Here is a 25,953-nt window from a genome sequence, read left to right on the forward strand (position 1 = left end):
GAATTGCACGAGTCGAAGCAATGCAGGGCAAAATAGCCCTTAAAGAGAGAGAGAGCACAGAAACAGAATGTATGTGTGTCCACCAATCTAGTCACCACCCAGCGACGGTGAACACACAACAGCGGAAACGAAGTGGGAATGCAATCGAAAGAGTGGCGATTGCCAATGTATGTGTGTCCACCAATCTAGTCGCCACCTAGCGACGGTGAACACACAACAGCGGAAACGAAGTGGGAACGCAATCGCAAGAGTGGCGATTGGCAATAGTGACACAAGACCGAATCAGACAGAGCACAAGTGTAGCAAGAAAGACATAGCAAATAACAATGATCAGAACGTCAAAGAAAATAACAAACACTAGCTAAACGCGAACTCCGCACTCATTCGCAACAGCGAACGTGTCAAAGACACGATCACCGCGCGTTAGGCACCCAGTGATAAGCGTGCCACCCTAACTAACCAATGTAACACAAACACGAAAATAGAGAACGCGAACGCTTGCTAAACGGTTACCACACCGAGCCTACAGCAAGCGTTCGTACCAGACAAGACAGAGAGAAGGAGTAGCCAGCAGCAACCGCAGCTCTGGCCTACACTCCCAGACAGAGTACAAAAGGAACCACCGCCACTACCGCTAGGGCGAATGCGATCCACACAGACAGACAGATGGGGCTACCAGTAGCAACCACTGCTCTGGTTAGCACCGCTAAGGCAGAATACAGAAGGAACCACCGCCACTACCGTTAGGGCGAATGCGATCCCAACAGACAGAACGATTTCCTGTCGACCGCCGCTGGTGACAAGACAATCGCAACAGATAGACAGTAGAAGGCAAACAGATAATACAACCTGACTACGATAGAAGGAATGCCTAGTGCACTCCCAAAGAATTACTCTAAGATAATCTTAAACGATTAGCAAAGGCTGAGACTCCAGGTAAGTCAGCAGGAACAAACCATCATTACCAGCCAGGAATTCTGGGAAGAAATGGTTTTTATACTGCAAGCCATCAGAGGAAGCAGCTAAGCAATTTGCATGACAAGTGGATGCAAATTCCTCCCCAGAACAGCAACTCTGCCGCTTGCAGAGTGGAGACAGGTCTCTTTTCCAGGGACCTGCCGCACTCAGATTTACAAAATGGTCAAACAGCTGTCTGCCTGTGCAGACAGCAGAGCCGATCATTACATGCGTAAGGTGAAAAAACACTAACGGCTGAAGTGGTTAAGTAGCCAGGTGCCTTACAATGAACAAAATAAAGCCAGGTGTGTCAAAGAAAAATAATTTAGTATCCAAATGGGCCCTGCATACATAAATTAAGTAGCCATGTTCCCCAGAAAACAGAATTAAGTAGCCATGTGCACATATATATATATATCAGCATTAGGTAGCCAGGGCTGACTGGGGAGGGCTGGGTGCTTTGCTGGGTGCTACTGCCTGCAATGCTGGGTGGCCTTAGAGTATGCAATGCCTGAGGCAAGTGTCATATGAAGGGCGCAGAGCCTGAGTATAGTTGCCCCAGTATAGGTAGCCAGCTATAGGAATCCACAGTATATGTAGTTAGATATAGGTGGTCCCAGTATAGGAAGCAAGTTAGAGGTGTCCCCATTATAGGTAGTTAGCTATTGGCGCCCGCAGTATGTATAGGTAGCAAGTTATAGGTGTCCCAAGTATAGTTAGTTAGCTATAGTTGTCCCCAGTACTGGTGGAAAGGGGGCCCAACTCCCCCCTCCCTCACCTGGGCGCAGTGGTGGCAGTGGGCAGAGGATTCACCGCCTCCTGGTTGCAGACGCCAGAGCTCTGCCGCAGAACTTCAGTCTCCAATGCCGCTCACTGTTCGTCCGCTAATCAGGAAGTACAATGAGAGGCATTGGAGATGGAAGACACGTGATGCACAGTGATGCAGATCTCCGGCGCCTGGAATACCGAAGTAGTAAGTAGTTCCCTGCCCAGGCAAACACATTACCTCCTGTTTCGCGCTGAAAGATAAAGTGGAGGGACATCTACAACAACAACAAATAACATTTGTAAAGCGATTTTCTCCCGTAGGACTCAAAGCGCATAAGCATGGCTCAGACCATCATGGTACAGAGGAAGAATTTTATAAGTCCGGAAATGCCAGGCTAAACAGGTGGCTTTTCAGTCTGGATTTGAATAGCTCCAGGGATGGTGATGTCTAGTGGCCAAATAGTAAAAATACACCTTATACATCACATTTAACCACTCTGCGACTGTCTAAAGCAGAACCACAGCCGCAGAGTGGCTCTCCCAGGACCGCCTATTGCAGAATTGTGTCCAGTCCTGGGGGTGGAGATTAGCGGGGATCACACGCATCCCTGCTTTCATTATGGAGCTCCAATCAGAGATTTTCTTTATACAGGGCTGTGATCTATGTGCAGCGCTATAAGGGGACAGCTTAGTGACAAAGTTGTCCCCTCGAGTGGCCTACAATGTGATCCCCTCTCATAGGCTGATGCCTATGAGAGGTGATCACTGATTGTATCGCGGGGGAGGGGGGGAGAATAATACAAAAATAAGTACATTTATATAAAAAAAAATTACATTAAAATTAATTAAAAACTAAAAACTGTCAGTGGCAGCAGCAATCAGATGCCACCACCAGGAGGCTCTGTTGGTGGCAACAAAAAAGGGGGGGGGTATTAATTTGTGTGCCAGGTTGTATGGCTCCTCAACGAAGTGTTAAATCTGCAGAGCACTGAATTGTAAAAAAATGACCTGGTCACTGGGGGGGGGGGGGGGGGGGGGTGTAAGCCTGTGGTCCTTAAAAATACATAAAACTCAATAATTTAAACCCCTTACCGTCCCTCCCATAATTACCAAAATAAAACACTTGTATACATTTTTTAAGTGACTTAAAGAAAACCCATAGATAGTTACCTTAGGGACTCAACTTTTTTTTAAATATACTGTATATGTATGTCGTGAGGATATATTACTGTTGTTTTTGCAAATAAGGGCTTCTAATTAGTGACAGATGTAAAACAGAAAAAAAACTTTATTTGCAAATAAAATATTGTCTCCTTACATAGTACTAGGGACATATTTTAAACATTTAAACATTGTAATATTGGCATAAATCCTACCTAACAATAGGCAAGTGTCCCTGCGTCTGTCCGTGTGTCAGTGCTTTTTAGCACTGCGCATGTGCAGGGACAAGACGCAAAGACACTGCAGAGAGCAGGAGGAGGACGGGGCCAGAAGGGCGGTCATGTGTGCGTGCTCGGCGGGCATCAGGGCCGGATTTCTGGCAAGCCCACCTAGGCCACGGCCTAGGGCACCAGAATTTCAGCCCTTTTTTAGGGCGGCTGGGGGTAGCAAAATGTTTGCAGTGCAAGCAACATCAAAGCCTCTGACCGCGCTATTCATGCCGCCCGTCTGGCCTCCCCTGCAATCTCCTCCACTTCCTCTCGCCAGTTCCCACACTCTGCTGAAGGCAGCCAGACCCAGCACATCCGCAACTGCCCATCGTTGCAGATAATCGGCTAGCAGCAGGCGGCCGAGGGCAGGCAGGATGGCTGGGTCTGGTTACATGTGACTCTCTCGTCACACGTGGCGGCAGGGATGAAAAGTCCTGATGGTACACGAGAAGCAGGCAGCGATCAGATGGAGCCTCTGCCCTTATTCCCTTCCCTCTCCAACTCTAGATGCGGGTGAGCTTTAGATTTTACGAAACGGGGAGCGAGCAGGGAGGTCACAGGCTGGGGAGGCTCTTCTGACCCTATTTGCAGAGGCTCTATCATATTTACCCCTTCGTGCACCCACTGTTTCCTTCCTTCTTCCAGCAGATTTGCTCGGCTCTCCGCCCCTTCCCTCGGCATCATGGTACCAAAGTATGGAGCTGCCTAGAGGCAGCCGAACAGACCTGCTGGAGGAGGAAGACAATAGTGCTTGCATGGTGAGGTAAATAGGAAAAAGCCTCTGCCTGCACTGCCACTGCCAGCTACGCGGAGGGGATTGGGCTTTGCATTGTGTACTTGTAACCAATTGTGCTGCAGCCTTTTCTTCTAAGGCCCCGTTCACACTTGCGTTTTGGCAAGTAAACGGACCTGATCCTGATCAGAACCGTACGGTTCCGATCCGGATCCGGTCCGTTTGTATCAGGCATGCATCAGGCTGCCATCCGGATCCGTGGGCAAAAAATGGTTAAATATACATAAAAAAATGTTCGGGTCAGCAGAAGGTGCACCTGGTGCACATGTACAATCAGGTTCCTTCGCTGTAGGCCTCACCTCCACCTCCTACATTCTGCCAAACAGCTCCAGCACGTCTGTCACTGCTGCTCCACTCCAGACATGCTTGGCCCATGTGTCCCCATCCGAAATGGCCGCTTGGATACGCATAGGAAGTAGGGTAGAACGTCAGGTTTCTTGTAGGCAGTGTGTTCTGTGCCTTCCGTTTCCCATTGGTTTCTGTGTTCCGGATGGTGCTGTCAGGCTCAGGTCAGGCTCCAGTCAGGATGCGTGGGCCGGAGATCCGGACACAAAAAATAGCGCATGTTGGAAAAGGGTCCAGAGTCCGGATCCGGTCTGGCTCCGTACTGTACGGAACGTACGTATGTGAACGTCCGCATAGCCTTTGCATTGCTATGCGGAACGTACGTTCCGTTTGTACAGTATGCGGTCTGGATCAGATCCGGAAAATCCGGATAGCGAACGCTAATGTGAACTGGGCCTTAGCACGGACTCTGCAGGCAGCATCAGGAATGTCAGGCATCATTGTGTTAAGACTGAGTGCACTGACAGGCTGCTCTGCAGTAAGAATCTGCTGTCTGTTTTGCATTGCTGCATTCTGAAACTTACAAGGGGACAGGGCAATGTTTGGGGGAGAGAATGCTGGTGGTGCAGGCACTGTCCCTCTGTGCTGTGTGTGGGATGTTGGTGGGGGCTGAATGATTATGGTCAGCAAATGGACTTTTACATATGGTGTATACTTGTAATCTAACTAGGCTGACAAAATAGTTGTATTATTGCACTGCCCACCCTGTCTCTTCTCTCCCTCTAGGCTAGTGCTCTCATTATCACTCTCACTATCTGTAGGCCCACTGTCCTGTCTCACTTTCCCTGCCAACCCACTCTATGTTGCTTTCTCTATCCATGTTCTCTGTCATGCTTATCTGTGAACTTCTGCCAATGTATTTAAAGTGTACCAGAGCCGGGTACAAAATTAGATATTATTAGGTATTTACATAGCACAGACATCTTCTGCAGTACATTACAGAGTACATAGTCATGTCACTAACTGTCCTCAGAGGAGCTCACAATCTAATCCTACCATAGTGTAATGTCTTACCATATTATTATGTATTTATATAGTACTGACATCCTCTGCAACACTATACAGAGTACATATGTGATGATTTGCTCAGCTGCCTGTGCAGGCAGGCAGCTTTTTGACCATTGTGTAGGTTTGCATGCTGCAGGACTCTGGAAAGAAGAGCTTCTGTCAGTTTTGCAGCTTGTGCTTGCAGAGGAATTTGCATACGTTGTCATGAAAATTGCCTGGCCACATTCATTGGAGGCGTGTACTATAAGTACTATGTGTGTCCCACAATGCTTTGCTGTTCATAAGGAGTCTTCCTGTGAAACACTCTGGAGAGTGTCAGCCATGTTCTTTGTTTGAAGATCAGCTTAGAGTAATTCCTGGAAACTGTGCTAGGCAGATACCCTAATGCAGTTAGGATTGTTTATCTGTTTGTTTGTTCTGTTGCTGTTGTCCTGTCCCAGCGGTGGTCGACAGGAAATGGTTCTGATCTCTGTTCTTGGAGTATAGCTGGTGCAGCGGTTGCTACCAGCTATCTCTTCTGTTCTGTCTCCTTGGATCGCGCTAACCACTTTTCGCTAGCGCTGTAGATCCTTCTGTTCTGTCTCCTGGGATCGCGCTAGCCACTTTTCGCTAGCGCTGTGGATGCTTCTGTTCTGTCTCCTGGGATCGCGCTAACCACTTTTCGCTAGCGCTGTGGATCCTTCTGTTCTGTCTCCTGGGATCGCGCTAGCCACTTTTCGCTAGTGCTGTGGATCCTTCTGTTCTGCTACTCTGTACCTGGGTCGCGCTAGCCACTTTTGCTAGTGCTGTGGATCCTATCTCTCGCTTGTCCCTGTTTTCGTGTGTCTGTCTTGTCTGCTACGACCGCTTGCTGAAGGCTCGGTGAGGTAACCGTTAAGCAAGCGCTCGCATCCTCTGTTATTATTATTATTTAGTATTTATATATCGCCGACATATTACGCAGCGCTGTACAGTGTTTATATATATATTGTCTTGTCACTAACTGTCCCTCAAAGGAGCTCACAATCTAATCCCTACCATTGCCATATGTCTATATTATGTAGTGTAAGTACTGTAGTCTAGGGCCAATTTTTTTAGGGGGAGCCAATTAACTTATCCGTATGTTTTTGGAATGTGGGAGGAAACCGGAGTGCCCGGAGGAAACCCACGCAGACACAGAGAGAACATACAAACTCTTTGCAGATAGTGCCCTGGCTGGGATTCGAACCAGGGACCCAGCGCTGCAAGGCGAGAGAGCTAACCACTACGCCACCGTGCTGCCCTGTTACATGTTTGTCTGTCGATGGTTGGTTAGGCGTGCTTGTCTCTGTTGTGCTTGTCACGTGGAGAACGCGCATAAGCACGTGCACTGTTGCGAATGAGTTGCGGTGTTCGCGGTTAGCTAGCGTTTGTTATTTTCTGCATCTCCTCATTGTATGATTTGCTGTGCCTTTGCTAACCTCGTATTCTGTTCTGATCTGCCTTGTGTCACGTCTGGCGATCGCACCTCTCGCGATCGCGTTCCTGTTTCATATCTGCTGTTGTGTGTGCACTGTCGCGAGGTGGCGACTAGGTTGGCGCACACACATACAACCTGTCCCTTTGCTCGTCTTATTCGCAATCGCCTCTCTTGCGATTGCGTTCTGCGCTTCGTACAATTCCTGTCTGGCATTTGTGGAGGTACAGAGGATTGGTTCCTCTGCACTCCCCAGCGCCATCTGCCGACAGGAATTTTCCCTCTACGGGCGCGTAGCACCTTTTGCTTGGTGCCTGCAAATATACGCTTGTGGAGGATTTCCGCTGTGTCAGCGCACGCGTTGTGCGCTGATCACGGAGAAAGTTCCACAATCGTTACAGTATGAACAGCCCAACCCAAATCCCCAGTGTAGACGGAAATTCCGATTTGTAAGATTTTGTCGAGTTTGGGTCCTGTGTCTTTAAGAGCTTTAAAAGGCTAAATTCAGAGACCAAGGCGGAATTTCTTTCTGAATGTGTGAGGTTTTGCCTGAATCCCACCTTTCAGATTTCTGATCCGTCCACATCGGCTCTTCTGTTTGCCTATGTGCTCTTAAAAAATGATTTGTTCACCTGGGAATATGATGTGCTAAAAACCAATTCTTGGAATGATAATCTGTATCAGTTTCTTGCAGTGATATTCTCTCACTGGTTTAAACTGCCTGGCTTACCACCTGCTCTGATTGAGTGTGTAGCTGCTGATAGGTCAGCTGATCTTTCCCTTCAATGCAAAACTTTTCAGTATGACAATCAGTTCAATGTGTCTGTTGCCATTTCAGGTTTTAAACAGCAGACATGCAAAGTGGCTAAAAAGAGAAAAACTAAAAAACGCAAGCATCAGAATAAAACACACCCTATTGATGTTTATAATGATGTTGTTCCGTCTATGGCTTTTTTGCCCCAATCCAAAGCTTATGTGGATCCTGCTATAGGTAGGATCGCACACTATATTAAAGCAGTTAAATCTGTTCTTGTTCCTGAACTCCACCCATATGGAGATTATTTGGATACTGGCCTGTTTGAACCCCCATTTGCTTCCTGGGATGTTGGGGCCTTGCTGGAAGAATTCGATTTTGATTGGAAAGCCTTTTGCGATTTTTACATCGCAAAAAGCGAAAATGTCTTGAATGCTTGTCTCGATTCTATGTACCTTCTGATTGATTCCGATGAATGTGACAAGGATGATGTGGATCTGGTGATCTATGTATGGCAAACCATTTTGGATGAGTTGCACACACACCAACCGATTGATTCCAATAAAAAGACATCGTTCTCGGATGATTGTTCCTGCCTTTCTGGGGTAAAGCATGTGAGTCTTGACTTTGTGCAATCTGAAATGAATGAGTGTGCCGCTGTGGTTGATTCCTGTGCGAATCCTGAAGGATTCGCTCCTGACAGTGTGCAGTTTGAATCTGTGCGATCTGATGCCTGTTTCTCGGATGTTCCTGCAGATTGTGATCGGCATGAGTCTGCCGGTTTCCTCAAGGATGTGTGGGATCCTTTGTCATTTAGAAACAGATCTTTGAGATCTTCCGTCTGTGACCCTGCTATGGGGAAAATTTCTCGACTATGCAGCGTCAAAAGTAAAATTAATATGCCTAATAAAGTTTATCCTGTTGATGTCGCTATTTCTTCTACAGATGAGTTTCTGTCTCACCCTGTTCACACCTGTAAGGGCCCGTTGCCTGATGACAGTTGCTCCAGTGTTTCGGTCCTAGATGCCTTGCAGTCTGCTCCGCAGATCGCGGAGGTTTGCGCTATGGAAGCGTCAGTTTCACAACCTAAAGTGAATTTTGATTCGCAGGTTTTGCGTTCTGGTTCCTCGGATTCGACATTGTTAGCCGAATCTAAGAGTGAGACAGCGCTTCGGTTTTGCGAATCTGATGCTGAACCTTCTTTGCCTTATTCAGAGACGCTTTCTCTGAACCTGCCCTGTACCATGAATAACAAAATTATGTCCACTCGCACTGACATTTGTGAGTCCATTTCTTGCCCTGGAGAAAGTACTGATTCTCCACCCTGTACTCTGGATGAGTCAATGTGGCCTTGCTTAGAATCCCCTGCAGTGTCCCTAGAGGCTCGTCTAGGTATTGCCACTATACTCACCTGTTTTTCTGCAGTTTTGGAGTTACAAGCTAGTTTGACTGCCACACAGAATTCTGGGTACAGTGAGAATAAAGTTAGGGAGTCAGTGTGTGTCCCAGTAAATATTCCTGTACATCCCGCTAATTATGATGAAGTTCAGTCTCAGGTTATGGTGGAACCATTCCTGGGACATCTGCCCTGTTCACAAAATAAAGTTCCAGTTTTGCCCTGTAACATGGATAGTTCAGAATCCTGCTTAGAAAACCTGGAAAATGATGTTCCTGAGGTCTTGTTTCATGTTCTGGAGGTCTCCGAGTTCTTCCCAAAGGGTGCAGAACTTGTGGGAGATGTCTCCTGCCCCCCCAAGTCCTTCTGAGGTGTTACCCTCTTCCGTGGGCATTGCTGCCTTGCTGGCTACCTTTTCAGCTCTGCTGGAGCTTCACGCCTGTGTAATCAATGATAATATTGCAGTCACAGAAATTTCTGAATTTGAGTCTAAACCTTCGTTTGAAAGTCCAGTGCTTGTGACCACTACTCGTGATGATTCTATGCCCGGTCCTGGTTTTGGTTTTCTCGTCTCGGTCTCTGAGGTTGGCAGTTCCCCGACATGTCCTGAGGTCTCTCCTGTGCTGGTGTACCCCAGTGTGCTCTGTGACCCAGAAAGCCCAAGTGTGCCTCGGTTACCAGCGTACTCATATGCTTCCTCGGTGGAGACATGTTCTGATTTAGCCTGCCTGCTTGCATGCCCAGAAGTGGTCCCTGAAAGTCTTGATCTTGATGGGTGTCCTCGTAATTCTGAATCCAGAATTGTTATTGGTTCCATGGGGGTTCTTGGTAATTCTTCATGTGAGCCTGGTGATTGTTCTGCCCTCTTGGGATCTCTGTGGAGCTTCAAAAGGTTCTGGGAGATTCCGGGAAAAATTTTGCTTGGTACCCTGGATAAGATCAACGGTGGCTTTTGTGTTTTAAGGGACACTTCGAACAGGTATTGTGGCAAGTTTGGTATTTTCGGACGCTCCTTGGAAGGTGGTGGGTATTGTCTGGAGGGTGTCGATGGCTTCCTCTCTGGTATCCACAGTCCTGATGGGTGTTAAGCTGAGACTTGTAGTGCTGATGGGCATGTTTCGGTGGCTTCTGTTTCCGATGAGGTCGGTTTCGGGTGGACTGACTCTGGAATTGGACCTTGTCGGGCTGTCCCGACCTTCATGAGTCTTCAGTTTGAGTCTGTTGCTAATAGCACTTTTGAGGGTCGTCTGGAATTCGACCCTGGAGGGGGGGGGGGGGGTACTGTGATGATTTGCTCAGCTGCCTGTGCAGGCAGGCAGCTTTTTGACCATTGTGTAGGTTTGCATGCTGCAGGACTCTGGAAAGAAGAGCTTCTGTCAGTTTTGCAGCTTGTGCTTGCAGAGGAATTTGCATACGTTGTCATGCAAATTGCCTGGCCACATTCATTGGAGGCGTGTACTATAAGTACTATGTGTGTCCCACAATGCTTTGCTGTTCATAAGGAGTCTTCCTGTGAAACACTCTGGAGAGTGTCAGCCATGTTCTTTGTTTGAAGATCAGCTTAGAGTAATTCCTGGAAACTGTGCTAGGCAGATACCCTAATGCAGTTAGGATTGTTTATCTGTTTGTTTGATCTGTTGCTGTTGTCCTGTCCCAGCGGTGGTCGACAGGAAATGGTTCTGATCTCTGTTCTTGGAGTATAGCTGGTGCAGCGGTTGCTACCAGCTATCTCTTCTGTTCTGTCTCCTTGGATCGCGCTAACCACTTTTCGCTAGCGCTGTGGATCCTTCTGTTCTGTCTCCTGGGATCGCGCTAGCCACTTTTCGCTAGTGCTGTGGATCCTTCTGTTCTGCTACTGTGTACCTGGGTTGCGCTAGCCACTTTCGCTAGTGCTGTGGATCCTATCTCTCGCTTGTCCCTGTTTTCGTGTGTCTGTCTTGTCTGCTACGACCGCTTGCTGAAGGCTCGGTGAGGTAACCGTTAACCAAGCGCTCGCGTCCTCTGTTACATGTTTGGCTGTCGATGGTTGGTTAGGCGTGCTTGTCTCTGTTGTGCTTGTCACGTGGAGACCGCGCATAACCGCGTGCACTGTTGCGAATGAGTGCGGTGTTCGCGGTTAGCTAGCGTTTGTTATTTTCTGCACCTCCTCATTGTATGATTTGCTGTGCCTTTGCTAACCTCGTATTCTGTTCTGATCTGCCTTGTGTCACGTCTGGCGATCGCACCTCTCGCGATCGCGTTCCTGTTTCATATCTGCTGTTGTGTGTGCACTGTCGCGGGGTGGCGACTAGGTTGGCGCACACACATACAACCTGTCCCTTTGCTCGTCTTATTCGCAATCGCCTCTCTTGCGATTGCGTTCTGCGCTTCGTACAATTCCTGTCTGGCATTTGTGGAGGTACAGAGGATTGGTTCCTCTGCACTCCCCAGCGCCATCTGCCGACAGGAATTTTCCCTCTACGGGTGCGTAGCACCTTTTGCTGGGTGCCTGCAAATATACGCTTGTGGAGGATTTCCGCTGTGTCAGCGCACGCGTTGTGCGCTGATCACGGAGAAAGTTCCACAATCGTTACAACATAGTCATGTCACTAACTGTCCTCAGAGGAGCTCACAATCTAATCCTACCATAGTCATAGTGTAATGTCTTACCATATTATTATGTATTTATATAGTACTGACATCCTCTGCAACACTGTACAGAGTACATAGTCATGTCACTGACTGTCCACAGAGGAGCTCAAAATCTTATCTCTACCACAATCATAGTTAGGCCAGTTTTTGTGGGGGGGGGGACCAACTTAACATGTTTGGGGATGTAAAAATGTGTGGGTTTTATCCACAGCAGCACGTTTTATTTTAAAACTATAATGGCCGAAAACTGAGAAATAATACTTATTTTTTACAATAAAATAATTCTTAGCAAAATGTACCACACACAGAAAGCCTAATTGGTGGCAAAAAAACAAGATATATAGATTGTTTCGTTGTGATAAGTAGTGATAAAATGATTGGCAAATTGATGGGAAGAGTGCTGAAAGGTGAAAATTGCTCTGGTCCATAAGGGGAAAAACCTCTCAGTAGTGAAGCGGTTAAAGCGGATTTGAGGTGAAAAACTAACTATAACAAGTAACTTGTCTAGATATCTTATATAAAGTTTAGATAGTTTACACAGCAAATCTAGCTGCAAACAGCTTCAATAGAATATGATTATTTCTTCCTGTGATACAATGACAGCAGCCATGTTCTTTGTAAACATTACACACAAGCAAGCTTATCTGCATCTTCCGCACACAGCCTGTGAAAAAAAACTTAATCCCCCCTCCTCCTCTGAAATCTCTGGCTAGTAATACCTCCCCCTCCTCCTGCCCAGACTGAGCTCCCATGTGCCCTTGCTACTGTCTGAAAATGCCTTGGCTCTCTGAAAAACTGTGGGCGAGGCTTGTTTAGTTTTTAGGAAATTAGAGTATTAAAACAAAAACAAAAAAGTATTTGGCTTGAGGAATGCCCTATAAACAATAGGAAAGTATGTAATGAGTAAAAGTTCATCTCGGATCCACTTTAAGCGCTCTTTCAGACAAATAGCTAAATGGTGTGTTAAACGTACCCTTTAGCTGCCAATTGCTGAGGTCAAGCTCCCTTCGATTGCAAAATAACCGGCTGGTAAAAAAAAAAAAATACAATGTGTAGCATCCAGGGCCGGCTCAGGTGCACATGCAGTGGTCACTGCAAGTAATGCACATAAACAGGAGCAATGACAATCAGTTAGGTGTTCTTCTGATAGCCATTCGTGTAAAAGAGTCCCTCCTAAAAACAAATTAGAAGCTATAAATCCTGTGTGGCTTTTTCACGCTTATGATAGCAGGATAGTGTTCAAGTGTACAAGTTCAATTGGTTATCATTTATCTGAGTGGGATCCAAATAAACAGCAGGCGTGTCATTGTGATGTCATATCTGACTGAAAGTTCAGACCCCGAATTTCAACCCTTAAAATCAAAATTAAAGGACAACCGAGGTGACATGTGACATGATGAGATAGACATGTGTATGTACAGTGCCAAGCACAGAAATAATTAGGTTGTGTTTTTTTTTTTCTTTCCCTGCCTGAAAGAATTAAAAATCAGGTATGCAAGTGACAGTTTCTGTCCGGGTTGGACTGGGTCAGACTAGCATAACCCTCACTGATAAGTAATTACAGCCATAAAATACATAAATAGCTTCCAAGAGCAGGAAAGAGATTAAAAAAGGTCAATAATTCATAAAATTTGAGCTCTATTATACTTCAATGAAGGTGTCATTGAGCAGAGACAATTAAACAGTAAAAACTCAAAAACTAGATTTAAATATAAAATAGAACTGGGGGATAGCTAAAAAAAGTAATTTTAGGAGAAGGAGGATGGATACAATGTTTTTTCTCATCAGTTTATTTTCACCTCGGATGAATAAGGAGCTCCAAGAAAGTTCTATTTAGGATTAGTCCTACAGACAATTATTAATCCCAGTTTATTTTCACTTCAGTTTTGCTATAATACGGAAAACAACACATTTATCTAGAGTTCTGATTCAAGTTCTTTTTGTAATAAGATATAAACAAACAGGTACTTTCCCTGCCACATTTCTATAATATATACAGACCTTTAGCTGCCATAATTCTAGGAAATGAATACAAATATAAAACATACAAATCTTTTCTTGTAAAATGTTTATTGCGTTACGGTCATTTGTTCAGTATGGAAGCATATACAGGGGAGATGCAGCTTTTAGTTCACATTTCACATTTTCAATATAGTAAACAGATTTAATCTGTTGTATCGGTCCCATAGCTTTAAAAGTCTTAGCAAACCCAATTACAATTCATGGTCACCCACACCCAATGAGAAATCAAAACCATTTACCGGTAATCTGCAAAAGCCTACATGTAACACAAATAAAAAATACATATGGTACAATTCATTGCCAAAATAGAATTAAAAAAATACTCTGCAGCAGTGCATGAATGGAATGTGTTCTGAATATACATGTGAATTAATATTTAGGTCTGTACATAGTATGAAGCATGGTGTATACAGCAATGCAAGCATGCACAGCCTTCTGCACTCCCATCACTGAAACAGGAAATTGTGCGATTTCCCATCATACTTTTTGTATCGCTAAACTATAGGAGCCATAGAAAAGGCGATTTCTCACTGAAGGAAGTCCGGGTAAAAAGCATTATGTTTAATTTGGTTTTGCTGTGTCCCTTATTTTAGTTATTATAAAAACAAGACAAAAAATACAGCATTCCTTGGGACACAATGGTGTACTTTTCCATTTAGCGGTGATGCCAACAAAGATGAATTCTGTAACACTATTTCCAGTGTCACCATCCTAGCTGCCTATAATGCTGTGCAGTTGCTACCTCTCCTCTCAATTGGCATCTTCTGAATAGCAAGCAGGTCATAAATCATAACAACGAGATCACTAAGTTGTGCTTTTACAAACGTTTTATCCTGGATACCCCAACATCTGTTTAGTATAATTTTAAATCCGCTTTAATAAAGCCTGAGTGAGAACTGGTCAGTAAAGGATGTAGTAATTAAGAATGCTGAAAATGTATAAATTCAGCCATTTCTATTCCAGTAATCACCCCTTTCACAGTTTATCTGTGTGTGTAGATGTGTCTCTCCAGTGATTCATCTGCTTTCAATGGAGAGGACTTGGTGTTAAAGGACCACTGTAGCGAAAGAAGTAAACAGTTAAAATCTGACAGAACCAACAAGTTTTGGACTAGTCCATCTCCCCATGGGGAATTCTCAGGGTTTTCTTTGTTTTTAAAAGCATTTCCTGAACAACAGAACCTTTAGGTATTGTCAGATTGTAACTGCTTACTTTTTTGTTGTAGTAGTCCTTTCAGTAGAGATTGCAGCATATAGTTACTTTTTACAAGTTATTTTCTTCTTTATAGAAGAAAATATCCTTAGGTCCTCCATATTCAACTAGACTTATTTACTAAAATGAACCTAAAATGAATGGCCAAAGAGTCCAGAACCCTACATAATGCACCATGACTGCTGAGGCCTTTACTTTACAAACACTGCCCAGTCCGTGGTTATACTTCAGTCAGTTACATAATACAGAACAAATAAACACATATTTGACAGCAGACATGCAGACAACATCCATGGTGTTATTTATCCGGAAGTGCTTACCAAACAGAATTTACTGTCCCTTACTTTTTCCATGGATCTTTAAAAAACACCCCCCCCCCCCCCCCCAACACTAAGAGAAAAAAGAAGACAATAATGTGTGCAAATGATCAGGTTAGATAAAAGCATGCTCGTGTGCAAGGGTACGATTGTAAAGGTGGCCACACACGACACAATAAAATGATCCGATTTTACGGCAATTTGATAAATATGATTGGATCTCTCCCCAAAAAATCGAAAGCTTTTTTTTAAATTCGACTGAAAAATCAGATCGGATTAGCCTTTTTTTTTTTTTTACTTTTATCGATCCGGAATGCTGGAAATTTTTCTTCAAGTTTTCTATAGAATATATAGTGTGTTTTAGATTGTCAATTTATTAATATATACACCATAGCAATTTTCTCAGTTTCCAATCATTTTGATCATAATTGGGAAAAATTGGAGATATGTGTGCAGTACATTGGTCATATTTTTGAAATGTTACAATCAGTCAGAAAAATATATTGCAATTCTTGAATTGAACAGATATTTAAAAAATTGTATGGTGTCTGGCCACCTGACAACCGAGGTGACATTTGACATGATGAGATAGACATGTGTATGTATAGTGCCAAGCACACAAATAGTTAGGCTGTGTTCCTTTTTTTCTTTCTTTGCCTGAAAAAGTTAAAAATCAGGTATGTAAGAGACAGTTTCTGTCCGGGTCGGGGCCGGACTATAGCATAACCCTCCCTGATTAGTAATTACAGCCATGAAATACTTTCCTGTCATTAAATGGCTTCTGAGAGCAGGAAACAGATAAAAAGTGTCAATAATTCATAGAATTGAGCTCTGGCATACTTCAATGAAGGTGTCATTGAGCAGAGACAATAAACCAGAAAAACTAGATTTAAATATAAAATAAAACTGTGGGATATCTAAAAAAGTCATTTTTAGTAGAAGTAGGATGGATACAATTGTTTTTCTCATCAGTTTATTTTCACCTTGGATGTCCTTCAAATTTGCCAGGAGGAAGCCATAGTTGCTCACTAAATATGGAGGTGGCTCATACTGAAAACAGTACAATATCTAGGGGGTTATCATGTATCCTTTATACGGTTTATTTATACAGTTCATCAACATGAATCCATTGCACAATGTATGAAAGGCGCTAGACAGAAAATCTACAAATCTTTATATTAAAGCAAACCTGTACTGGCCGGAGAGCAAAAAGTTAACTACTTACCCTAGGTACAGGGAAGCCTCTGGATACTACATAGGCTTCCTGTGTCCTCAGCACCACCGCTGCTGGCAGGGACCCTCTGACAGTTAGTAGCCACGCTAACCCTTCATGAACATGAGTGGCTGTGATGCACCTGCACAACAGCATGGAGCTGCTCATGGACACCAGGGCTGCGTAGTCGGAGTGTCGGAGCAATTTTGGGTACCTGGAGTCGTGGTTTCAATAAACTGAGGAGTCTGATGAGTTTTGTCCCAATTGGTAAGAATTAGAGTCTAAGGAGTCGGAGCAATTCTGAGTACCTGGAGTCAGTGGTTTCATAAAAAGAGGAGTTGGAGTCGGATGATTGTTGTAACCCATGATGGACAAAGCTGCTTTGGATTATAGTGCAGTAGCGGGGGTACTCGCCCAGGAGCAGCATGGCCACATACATGTTGACGTGCATGGCCACACAAACATATCTGACAAGCTCTTGTCGGATATGTTTAGAAGGTTTAAAGAGGAACTGTAACCAAGGATTAAACTTCATTCCATTCAGTACCCGATACCCCCTTTCCCATGAGACATCTTTAACCTTTTCTCGAATAGATCATCAGGGGGTTCTGTGTGGCTGATATTGTGGTGAAACCCCTCCCCACAGAGTGATCCCAGGACCACGGTCCTGACAGTTTGCTGTCTGTATACCTTGTTGCATTATGGGAAATAACAGCTTTTTCCCAACTGCCAAGCAAGCAAGATCTGCCTCTGCATAGAACTCTCAGAAACGAACATTCCGTACAGATCATCTGGCAGAACTGAAGATGTGGCCACCTGTGATAAATTTCAGAATGTAATTCAGGGAGCAGAAATATTGTACAATGGGCAAACACTGGCTAAATCTAAACATTAATATTGTAAATAATAAGCTATTTTATTGTCATTTTCACGACAGTTCCTCTATAAGCACGCTAACAGGGTTGAGAATGACATGGGAAGCCTATAGACTATGCAGAGGCTTCCCTTTACCTAGGCGAGTATATAACTTTATGTTCCCGGCCAGTTCGGGTTACTTTAAATGCAGTAATAACACAGCAAGTATGTAAAAAAGTGAAAGAAACAGCACTTGAGGAAATTGTAGTATAAACCAATATACCACACATTTCTTTTAATGGACAACTGAAGCGAGAGGAATAGAATGGCTGCCATGTTTATTTCCTTTTAAAGCAGACCTGAACTCAAAACTTCCTTTCTGCTCTACAATATACACAACAGCATAATAACCTTTAAAGAAAAAAGGTTTAATGGAAGAAGACAAATTGTTAGCATCCTGTGCTTTCCAGTGAGCCTATCTGCCGTGGAGGTCAGGTGACACAGGGGAGTAATCAAATTAACACTTGTGATTAGATACAAATGAGGGTGAATTAGACAGGCTTGACTCTCAACATACATACAGGGTGCATTTCTCTATGTTTTCCTTCTGTCCTGTGCAATAGTTCAGATCCACCTTAAACAATACCAGTTGCCTGGCTAGCCTGCTGATACTCTGCCTCTACTACTTTTAGCCATAGACCCCGATCAAGCATAAGCAGATCAGGATTTTCTGACATTATTGTCAGATCTGACAAGATTAGCTGCATGCTTGTTCCTGGTGTGATTCAGACACTACTGCAGCCAAATAAAGCAGCAGGGCTGCCTCCATATCTCTCTCACTACAGTGGTCTTTTAAGCTTTAGTATTGCAATAGCCCCTGCAAACCAATTCTCAAGATTCATGATGAAAAGTGATTGGTTGCTATAGGCAATATCATGCCTATGTGCACAACACAAAGTAAACAATCACAGATGGGCTTCCTCAACTGATACTGAAATGAAAATAGTTTGTCACCAATACACCTAGGATCTACTGAGGAAAACGTCTTTCATAGCTCGAGAAGGATGTTACACTGACATGAGTCTATAGCATACAGAAAGCCTGACATTTCCAGCACAGAGTAGCAGAAGTCAATATTACATTTTCTATTTGTAAATAAATCAGTTTTGATAAATGTGCTTACATTTCAGTGGAAGTAAATATTTCCACCAGCTGAGGTTGCAATGTCTGGAAGATTACCCATTAGGCTCCACTCACAAGGCTGGGTCAATTTTGACAATGCAGCTCTCTGAGGAAATTCATATGTGCTTAAAGGGACACTGTAGGGGGTCGGGGGAAAATGAGTTGAACTTACCCGGGGCTTCTAATGGTCCCCTGCAGACTTCCTGTGCCTGCGCAGCCACTCACCGATGCTCTGGCCCCGCCTCCGGTTCACTTCTGGAATTTCAGACTTTAAAGTCTGAAAACCACTGCGCCTGCGTTGCCGTGTCCTCGATCCCGCTGATGTCACCAGGAGCATACTGCCCAGGCCCAGTATGGTCTATGCCTGCGCAGTACGCTCCTGGTGACATTAGCGGGATCGAGGACATGGCAACGCAGGCACAGTGGTTTTCAGACTTTAAAGTCTGAAATTCCAGACATGAACCGGAGGCGGGGCCGGAGCATCGGTGAGTGGCTGCACAGGCACATGATGTCTACGGGGGACCGTTAGAAGCCCCGGGTAAGTTCAACTCATTTTCCCCCGACCCCCCTACAGTATTCCTTTAAGAGAGTTTTGTTATGAGAAGCTTAACAGACTGGCAGGCAATCCCAAGTGTGCTACAATATGAAGGGTGACAGGGAATTACACACCCGGACACCACTTAAGAGATTTCTAATAAAGTAACTATAAATAACTTTGACAATACTGACCAGCAGCTTTTAGAGCATTTGAATGTATAAGAAGATATGCAGTGTTCATGTAAGGCGTAAATACCTGCTGTACATCTGAAAATCACATCTAGCCTTCAAAATGTCAAACCAGATGAATTTGAGATTTAGACAGGCCCAGGAAAATTATATTCACATGATTAGGCAAGTGGTCACATTGCATATAGAGATGAGAGCGTAATGACCACGAACCGGACACTGTATTTCGGATCACGGAAATATGTGTGCCTGCTATTGGTGGAAGTTTGGGCACTGCTATGGGCGCCCATTCAAATATCGTCTTTAACCACTTGATGACCACAGTGCTTACCCCCCCTAAAGACCAGGCCATTTTTTGCAGTGCTGGGCTGTGCAGGCTTTTCAGCCTCCTGCACAGCCCAGCTATAGAGCCCAGCGATCGGACTCACCTCCTTTTTTTTGTCCCTAAGGGGACATGCCGCCGGAGGGGTTCGATCGCTGAGGCAGGTTTTTTTTTTTCTTCTTCAGCCTCTATGAGGCTCTCTCTCCCCTCCTCCGATGTCTGAATTGGAACAGGATGGCGATCCGTCCTGTTCCGCCTCTCATAAGCCTCAGCCTATGAGAGGACGGCGCTCCCCGGCCAATCAGAGGCCAGGGATCGCCGATCTCGTACAGCGCTGCCGCAGACATTTATTATACGATAACCCAAAATGCTATTTTTCTGGCATTTTGGGGTATCGTATAATAAATGTGTTTATTACTATTGAGACAGCATTTTCGTGTCTGCTTTCTGGAGGCAAGCCCACCACTTCCTCCGAGCAATTTTTTAAAATCTAATTTTATCCTGCTGGCGCCTCTGTTCTACATACTATAGTTGTAAACAAAGGGGATTTCTTTCCCCTTTCTTTTACAAACAGCCTGCTAGCCACGATCGGCGGCTAGCAGGCTATTCACGGAACTCCGTTCCGTGAAGTGGCAGGGAACGATTGCGCATGCGCGCGGCTGTTCCCTGTGAAACTGCAGCCCCAGGACTTGACGGCAATTGGCGTTAGGCGGTCCTGGGGTTGCCGCCACAGTCACGCCCATTGGCATGAGGCGTTCTTCAAGTAGTTAAAGGGAACCATTAATTCTAAAAAAAAAAAAAATAAATAAAAAAAAAAAGTTTCACTTACCTGGGGCATCTACCAGCCCCCTGCAGGCACCCTGTTCCCCCGCCACATGCACCTTTGCACGCATTCCCGCTGGTGCAGGAAGCCATCGCGGATATTAACACATAATTTTGACTACTGCAACGCGTACATTTTTATGCATGTGGGCAACAGAAAAGTTGTGTTTTTTTTCTTTTTGCAGTGGAGTGGTGGTCTGGTAGAGGACTGTTAAGGTTAAGGGGCAGGAAGTGAGGACAGTGCATTACAATCCCCAAAGAGTTTTTGATCCCTTTCCACAGCATTCTGGAGATGAGCTTTATAAACAATACAACAGCAGAAATAGAGAGGATTCTACAAAAAGGGCGCCAAGAGAAAAGTCCTTTTTGTATAAACCTCTCTATATCTTCTGTTGTATCGGTTATACAGCCAAAAGAAGCCAAAAACTTTTTTTTGGGCAATGACAACTATACTTAACCCTATTCTCACAATGAACCCTTTGCTCATGTGCTGCAAATGTTGCCACTGACGAGATTTACAGAGTTCCTGTAAGGAATGGAAGTCCGGGAAATTCTCCCATATGAGAACACAAATAGCAATAAAAACCCAAAACATTTCTGACCTCCTTCCACATTACCAAAAACTACAATAATCATTTGTATCCTGGAGATGGCCTTGAGGCCCCTTTCACACTGGTGCGGTGTGTTACACTGTTTTTCCACAGGGTAATGCTACAGCAATGAAAGTCTATGGGGCATTTCATACCCGGTGCAGTGCAATGCATCAGAAGTCTTCAGAGTTACGCGTGGACAACAGTGCACTAGGGGCAGGCATGAGGGGTGAAGTGCGGCGACCAGAAGTCATTTTTCAATACACTTCCACAAAATTCAAACTTTGGTCACAGGAAGTGAGTGCTACAGAGCCTCACTTCCTGCTTGGCTTGCAGCCAGAAGGGAAATTAATGCGCATTGCCGAAGACACACACAGCAATAAATACTCCTAGAAGTTAGTGGAGCACCATGGACAGGTAAGTGACGCCTGGAGCACAAGACTTTAGTTGTAACTGTTAAGCTTGGCCGTTTCCTTTTTACCTATCATGCCTCACTACTGGTCCTCAGTCATGGGTAGATTCACTATATAATAGGGAGGCTCTGGATCTCAACTCTCTTTCATCAGATTTCAGAAACCTACATTCCTAAAACTACTGAAAGTTTTGACACTTTTTTTTCTCTCTTTTTAAAGGTAATATTTGGTCTTACATTTGCTAAACATACTACCTTGCTGATTTTTCTGCCTTTTCTGTACTGCAATCCTCCAGTCATTTGTGTCTAAACACTATACAAGGTTTGATTACTTACTAATTACAGAGCCAGTTTCTAAGCAGTTCTGTTGATATCTAGCCTAATATAAGAAACTCATTATCGTGGTCACCTGGTAGGGAAGTAAAATAATGATGTCATCAGAATATGGAAAAAGAGGTGTTAAATTAGGTCTGGCAGAGTAAAACAGTAAGCAATTTGAACTTTGAGTACTAAATACTCACCACCCGATGGAAGAAGATGGAGTCAGCGACGATGCATGTTCCGCGATCCATCATCCATATGCGCGTAGTCGCACGACGGGCACGAATGGGAAGTCATGGGATTGCGATACGTTGTGAGTTGTCGATCTTAAAGATCCAACACCCCATGATGGTCGTTATCGCTGCGCAACGAGGTTCGCATGATCGCCTGCCTGTACTCACTTCGCAAGATGTCGGAAGCAATCGCTCGTCAGAAAAAAAGATTGGGAAAATCGCGTCTTGGGTACTGGCCTTTAGGACCTGATCTACTAAGACATATCCAGCGTTTCCTGAAGAGTTCCAATTGTAGGATACCATAAATGATTCAACAAAACTGGATTACTTAAAAACGGTCTACTTAGTGGTTTGGTATTGCAAATCTCACAAAGAGGCAATATTTTACTACCCAATAGCGGAAAGCTCTTAAAAAGTCCAGTCAATGTTTTCTGGATCGCTTATAATATACCCACCTGGGAATCCCCAGGAACCGTGGAGACAACTTTGTAAAGTGAATTTTGTTTGAGTTAATAGGCCAAAGGTTAAAAATGTAAAACAAAAAAACGCACACAAAAAAAAAAAAAAAAAAGACTACTCCGCAGAAATGCTAATGGGACTTGCTGAGTGTAAGGTTGCTTATCCAAGGCACAAAAGAAATTTATTGCTAGTCTTATATCACAACAGCACGTAGGTTTGTAAATAAGATTTAGTTTCACTATTATATTTGTACCTGATTAACATTTATAAATGCACATTTATTACTATTAAAATCACCAATGAAACTCTCAGTAGTAAGGGGTACAATGTCATTATGTAAGGTACATATAGAGCTCAACAATACAAATCTAGAAAAAACAAAATGGAACAGAATTTGGAACATACATTTGTTATGTTTACACACTGATGTGAATTGCTTTAAAACGGATCTATGCATTGACTTTCCAATATGAAAAATTAGTACAAAAACAGATAAAATTTATTATTTCATTAACACAGGGTTTTTTTTTGTACATAATAGAGAATACCTTAGTAAAATGAAATATTACTGCTCAATCTAATGATACTGTTACAATAACTGCAGTCTGCTGCAGGTTTAAGTCTGATGCGCCATAATTGTTATTTTGCAACTATGACACGTAGAATGGGATCACTTCCTGTGAAAGAAATTCCACAAGAAAACTGCAATACAGCAGGTCTGAGCTCAATTCTGCTTATACCTTAACAGCTGTAGTGCAATACTATGCATAGAGGATTGCTCTGTTGTTGAGCTCAACAACCTGGGAATCAATATGGAGTGCCAGAGGTGTTCTATGTTTGCTAGAGAGATACAGTATACTTGGTTAAAAATACCTCCAAATGTTGATTTTAAAGCTAGAAGTTTTTCACAAAAGTAGACAGGCTGCAAACCGCCTAAAAGAGTCTATTTTAAAGTCCCATGACATGTAATGTCATTCTTTATTCACCGTGCTGGAGCACTGAGGTGTATAATGTCCTCCAGTCTGGTTGATTCACTTGTGTGGCGCCACTACTCAGATGGCCCTGGATAACCAATCTCAGGCTGAAACATCAGTCACGTTTCTGATATATTTAACCCTGTGCTTGCTTAGAAAAGCCAGCAGCGGAGCGTTTTGTTCCGGTCTCCTCTGTAATCATAAGCACAAATGATTGCCCATGCATATGTGCTTATGTGGATGCTGCCCCAGAGAAATGCTTGAGCGTGGTTGGATTGCATTACCCTCTTATGTGGCCGGTTTAACCATTAAGTGTACATGTAAGGGGATGCTGCTAGACATCTTTCCTCTACAACTGGACAACTAGTTGTGTCACTAGATATAAGAAAGAAATGCTGTTGGGGCCCCGACTCCAGATGCCAAATGTGATGAGAACACTACAGATGTTTTCGCAAAGAAGATAATGCAAGGTTTCGGGAGGCAATTAGCAGCTGTAAATTCAAATGGGTTTGTTTAAACAACCCATTTTTTGTACACATAAAATAAAAACCAGAGATTTTTGTTAAGCTTGACAGCATTTCTAATGTCAAAACACAGTGCATTCCAGGGGCTCCGCCTTATCACGTTCACCAGGGTATGACAGAAGAAAGTATTTGTTCAGTAATACAAAGCGCTGTTATCCATCCTTTTATGTTCCAGTTTATCACTACATCCCTATAGCAATGACAATCTCATTTCACACATCTGAGTTTACTTCGTTACGTGTGAGAAAATAGAAGAGCCACTCATAAACATGAAAGTACCATCACTAAGCGTATAATATGCATTAATTTCTTGCGAATTTACGTAAATGAATATAATTGTGATTCCTAAACACTGCAAAAGATTTATACAAAGGTATTTTTACTAGTTTAATTTGTGTAAGATAATATGGCCTTGAATAGATGGTCAGAATTTATGCATCCTCATGTGCTTGGAGTGTATCTATGGGAACTATATAAAATCCTTGAATTTAACTTGGGATAAATAGGAGTCAAACCTTCACCCATGGAGTGTATCTAATCAGGTCATTGGTACTCACCAGAATTCATGATCAATGGCTTTGCCAATACCCAATCAATAGTAAAAGGCCACCATACAACTCATTGATGAAAAGGGCCGAGTGAAGAATTCCTTTGGAAAAATCTGTGTTGCTCCATAAAAATTAAAAAAATGCTCCCCAGTGTGGGATGGCGAAAGGAAGAATCTAATTACCTTCTATGAAATGAGGTGCAGGAAAATACTGCTCCTTCTGAACATTTCAGGAAGAAATCCAAAGATCTCTGCACACTATGTATAGAAAATCTTAAATAATTAAGCTTCACATCTTACTTTTATTTTTGCTTTTAAAAGAAACCCGATTTTCAATAAAAAGCCCAGTTCTAGGGGAAAAAAAAGTTTTCTGATACTGTGGAAAGGAGTTACCGGTAATCTCATCTCCACCAATACTGTCGTGTTCCCCCTGGAAAGATTATCCCTCACCTCCTGTTTGTTAGACCTCCACAGCTCCTGGGTGCAGGAAATCAGGAGCAGCCCCAATGAGGTACAGAAACAGGAAAGGGGAGGGACATCTTTCCACAATATCCAAAACAAGAATAAAGATGTTACCTGATGTGTGACTGAAACCTCTACCTATAAAACACCCCTTCCACTTCACTTCTGAGAACAGAATATTGAATTTGAATATCATGCAAAAGCTAACTTTCCACCTATGATAAAAACAAAAGATGCATGATTTACCTTAGTGCAACAGCTTATGGTCTGCTCACAAGAGAATGTGAAAGGCTTTGTTCAATTTTACTTTGCAAGCTATACAAATATCCTACTTTGAGCCTTTAATCCTTATTATAGTACTGCAAACTAAATAAAAAAATATGAAGTCCAAAACAAAAGAGCTCTCTATCCTATATATACATTTTAGACATTCCAAATGCTACCAAATTCAAGTTTTCCTTAGATGAATTGTATCCTAAAGACTAGGCCATATGCTGTGTTAATGGTTAGTTGGCACAGTCAGCTATGGCAAATGATGGCAGTTGGAGTCAAAAGCCAAGGTGGTTAGCAGAGAGCCAAGGAAAGACATCCATTTTTGTTACAGTGAAGAAAGCAGATATGGAAGGAAAAGACCAATCAATGGTTCCAGAAGTCAGGAGAAGTCAGGAGCAAACAGCTGCAGTATGGTGACAGCTTCTTTCCAGCAGTAGCATTCAGCTGTTACAAAAATAAAGAGTTGTATTTGTATGAAACATTCAATGTCAAGCTGGTAAATGGTAGTACTGTGGTGTTTTTGTGGCAAAGCTGGCACATAAATCTTCAGACCACATACTGATAAGGGTCTGCTTTTCCCTGGTCTGGTGTAGCGAGGGGGCTAAGCCATGCTATAGAGAACGGATGGCCAAATACTGCTTTCAGATTCATCCATTTTGTTTTTTTAGCCCATCTTCTCTCTTCCTTTTTCAACTGTTCTATTCCCTGAAAACAGAAAGATCACACACTTTCAGTAATGTGGGTTGGCTATGATATCATTCTTTGTGACAGGAAAATACAATAGTTTAAAAAAAAAAAAAAGCCTAGAGTTTTCATTGGGAATAGGTAAATAATGCTCATAATAAAATCTTTATGTCTTGAAGGGAATGTAGTTTACCTGATTGGAAATGGAGTAGTTCTCTCCATTCTAACCCCTCCCCTCACAAGAAAACAAAAAAACCTCACTAAACTATGATGTCAGCACTAAGCC

General features: G+C 43.5%; 1 protein-coding gene across 5 annotated transcripts in view; it reads right to left on the bottom strand.

Annotated features, from left to right (window-relative positions):
• Positions 1-25,953, bottom strand: part of ZDHHC3 (zinc finger DHHC-type palmitoyltransferase 3) — a 321,718-nt gene that overhangs the window by 14,255 nt on the left and 281,510 nt on the right. Inside the window, exon 7 of one of the 5 annotated variants that reach the window (XM_068236328.1) lies at positions 18,891-25,688. The exons of the other annotated variants lie outside the window; for them this stretch is intronic. Within the exon in view, the coding sequence (XP_068092429.1) occupies positions 25,530-25,688 (159 nt within the window). The 3' untranslated portion in view covers positions 18,891-25,529. Of the gene's footprint in view, positions 1-18,890; positions 25,689-25,953 lie in introns of those variants that run through there. 5 annotated transcript variants of the gene reach the window in all.

Source organism: Hyperolius riggenbachi, chromosome 5 (genome assembly GCF_040937935.1).
Source record: "Hyperolius riggenbachi isolate aHypRig1 chromosome 5, aHypRig1.pri, whole genome shotgun sequence".
Lineage (NCBI taxonomy): Eukaryota > Metazoa > Chordata > Amphibia > Anura > Hyperoliidae > Hyperolius > Hyperolius riggenbachi.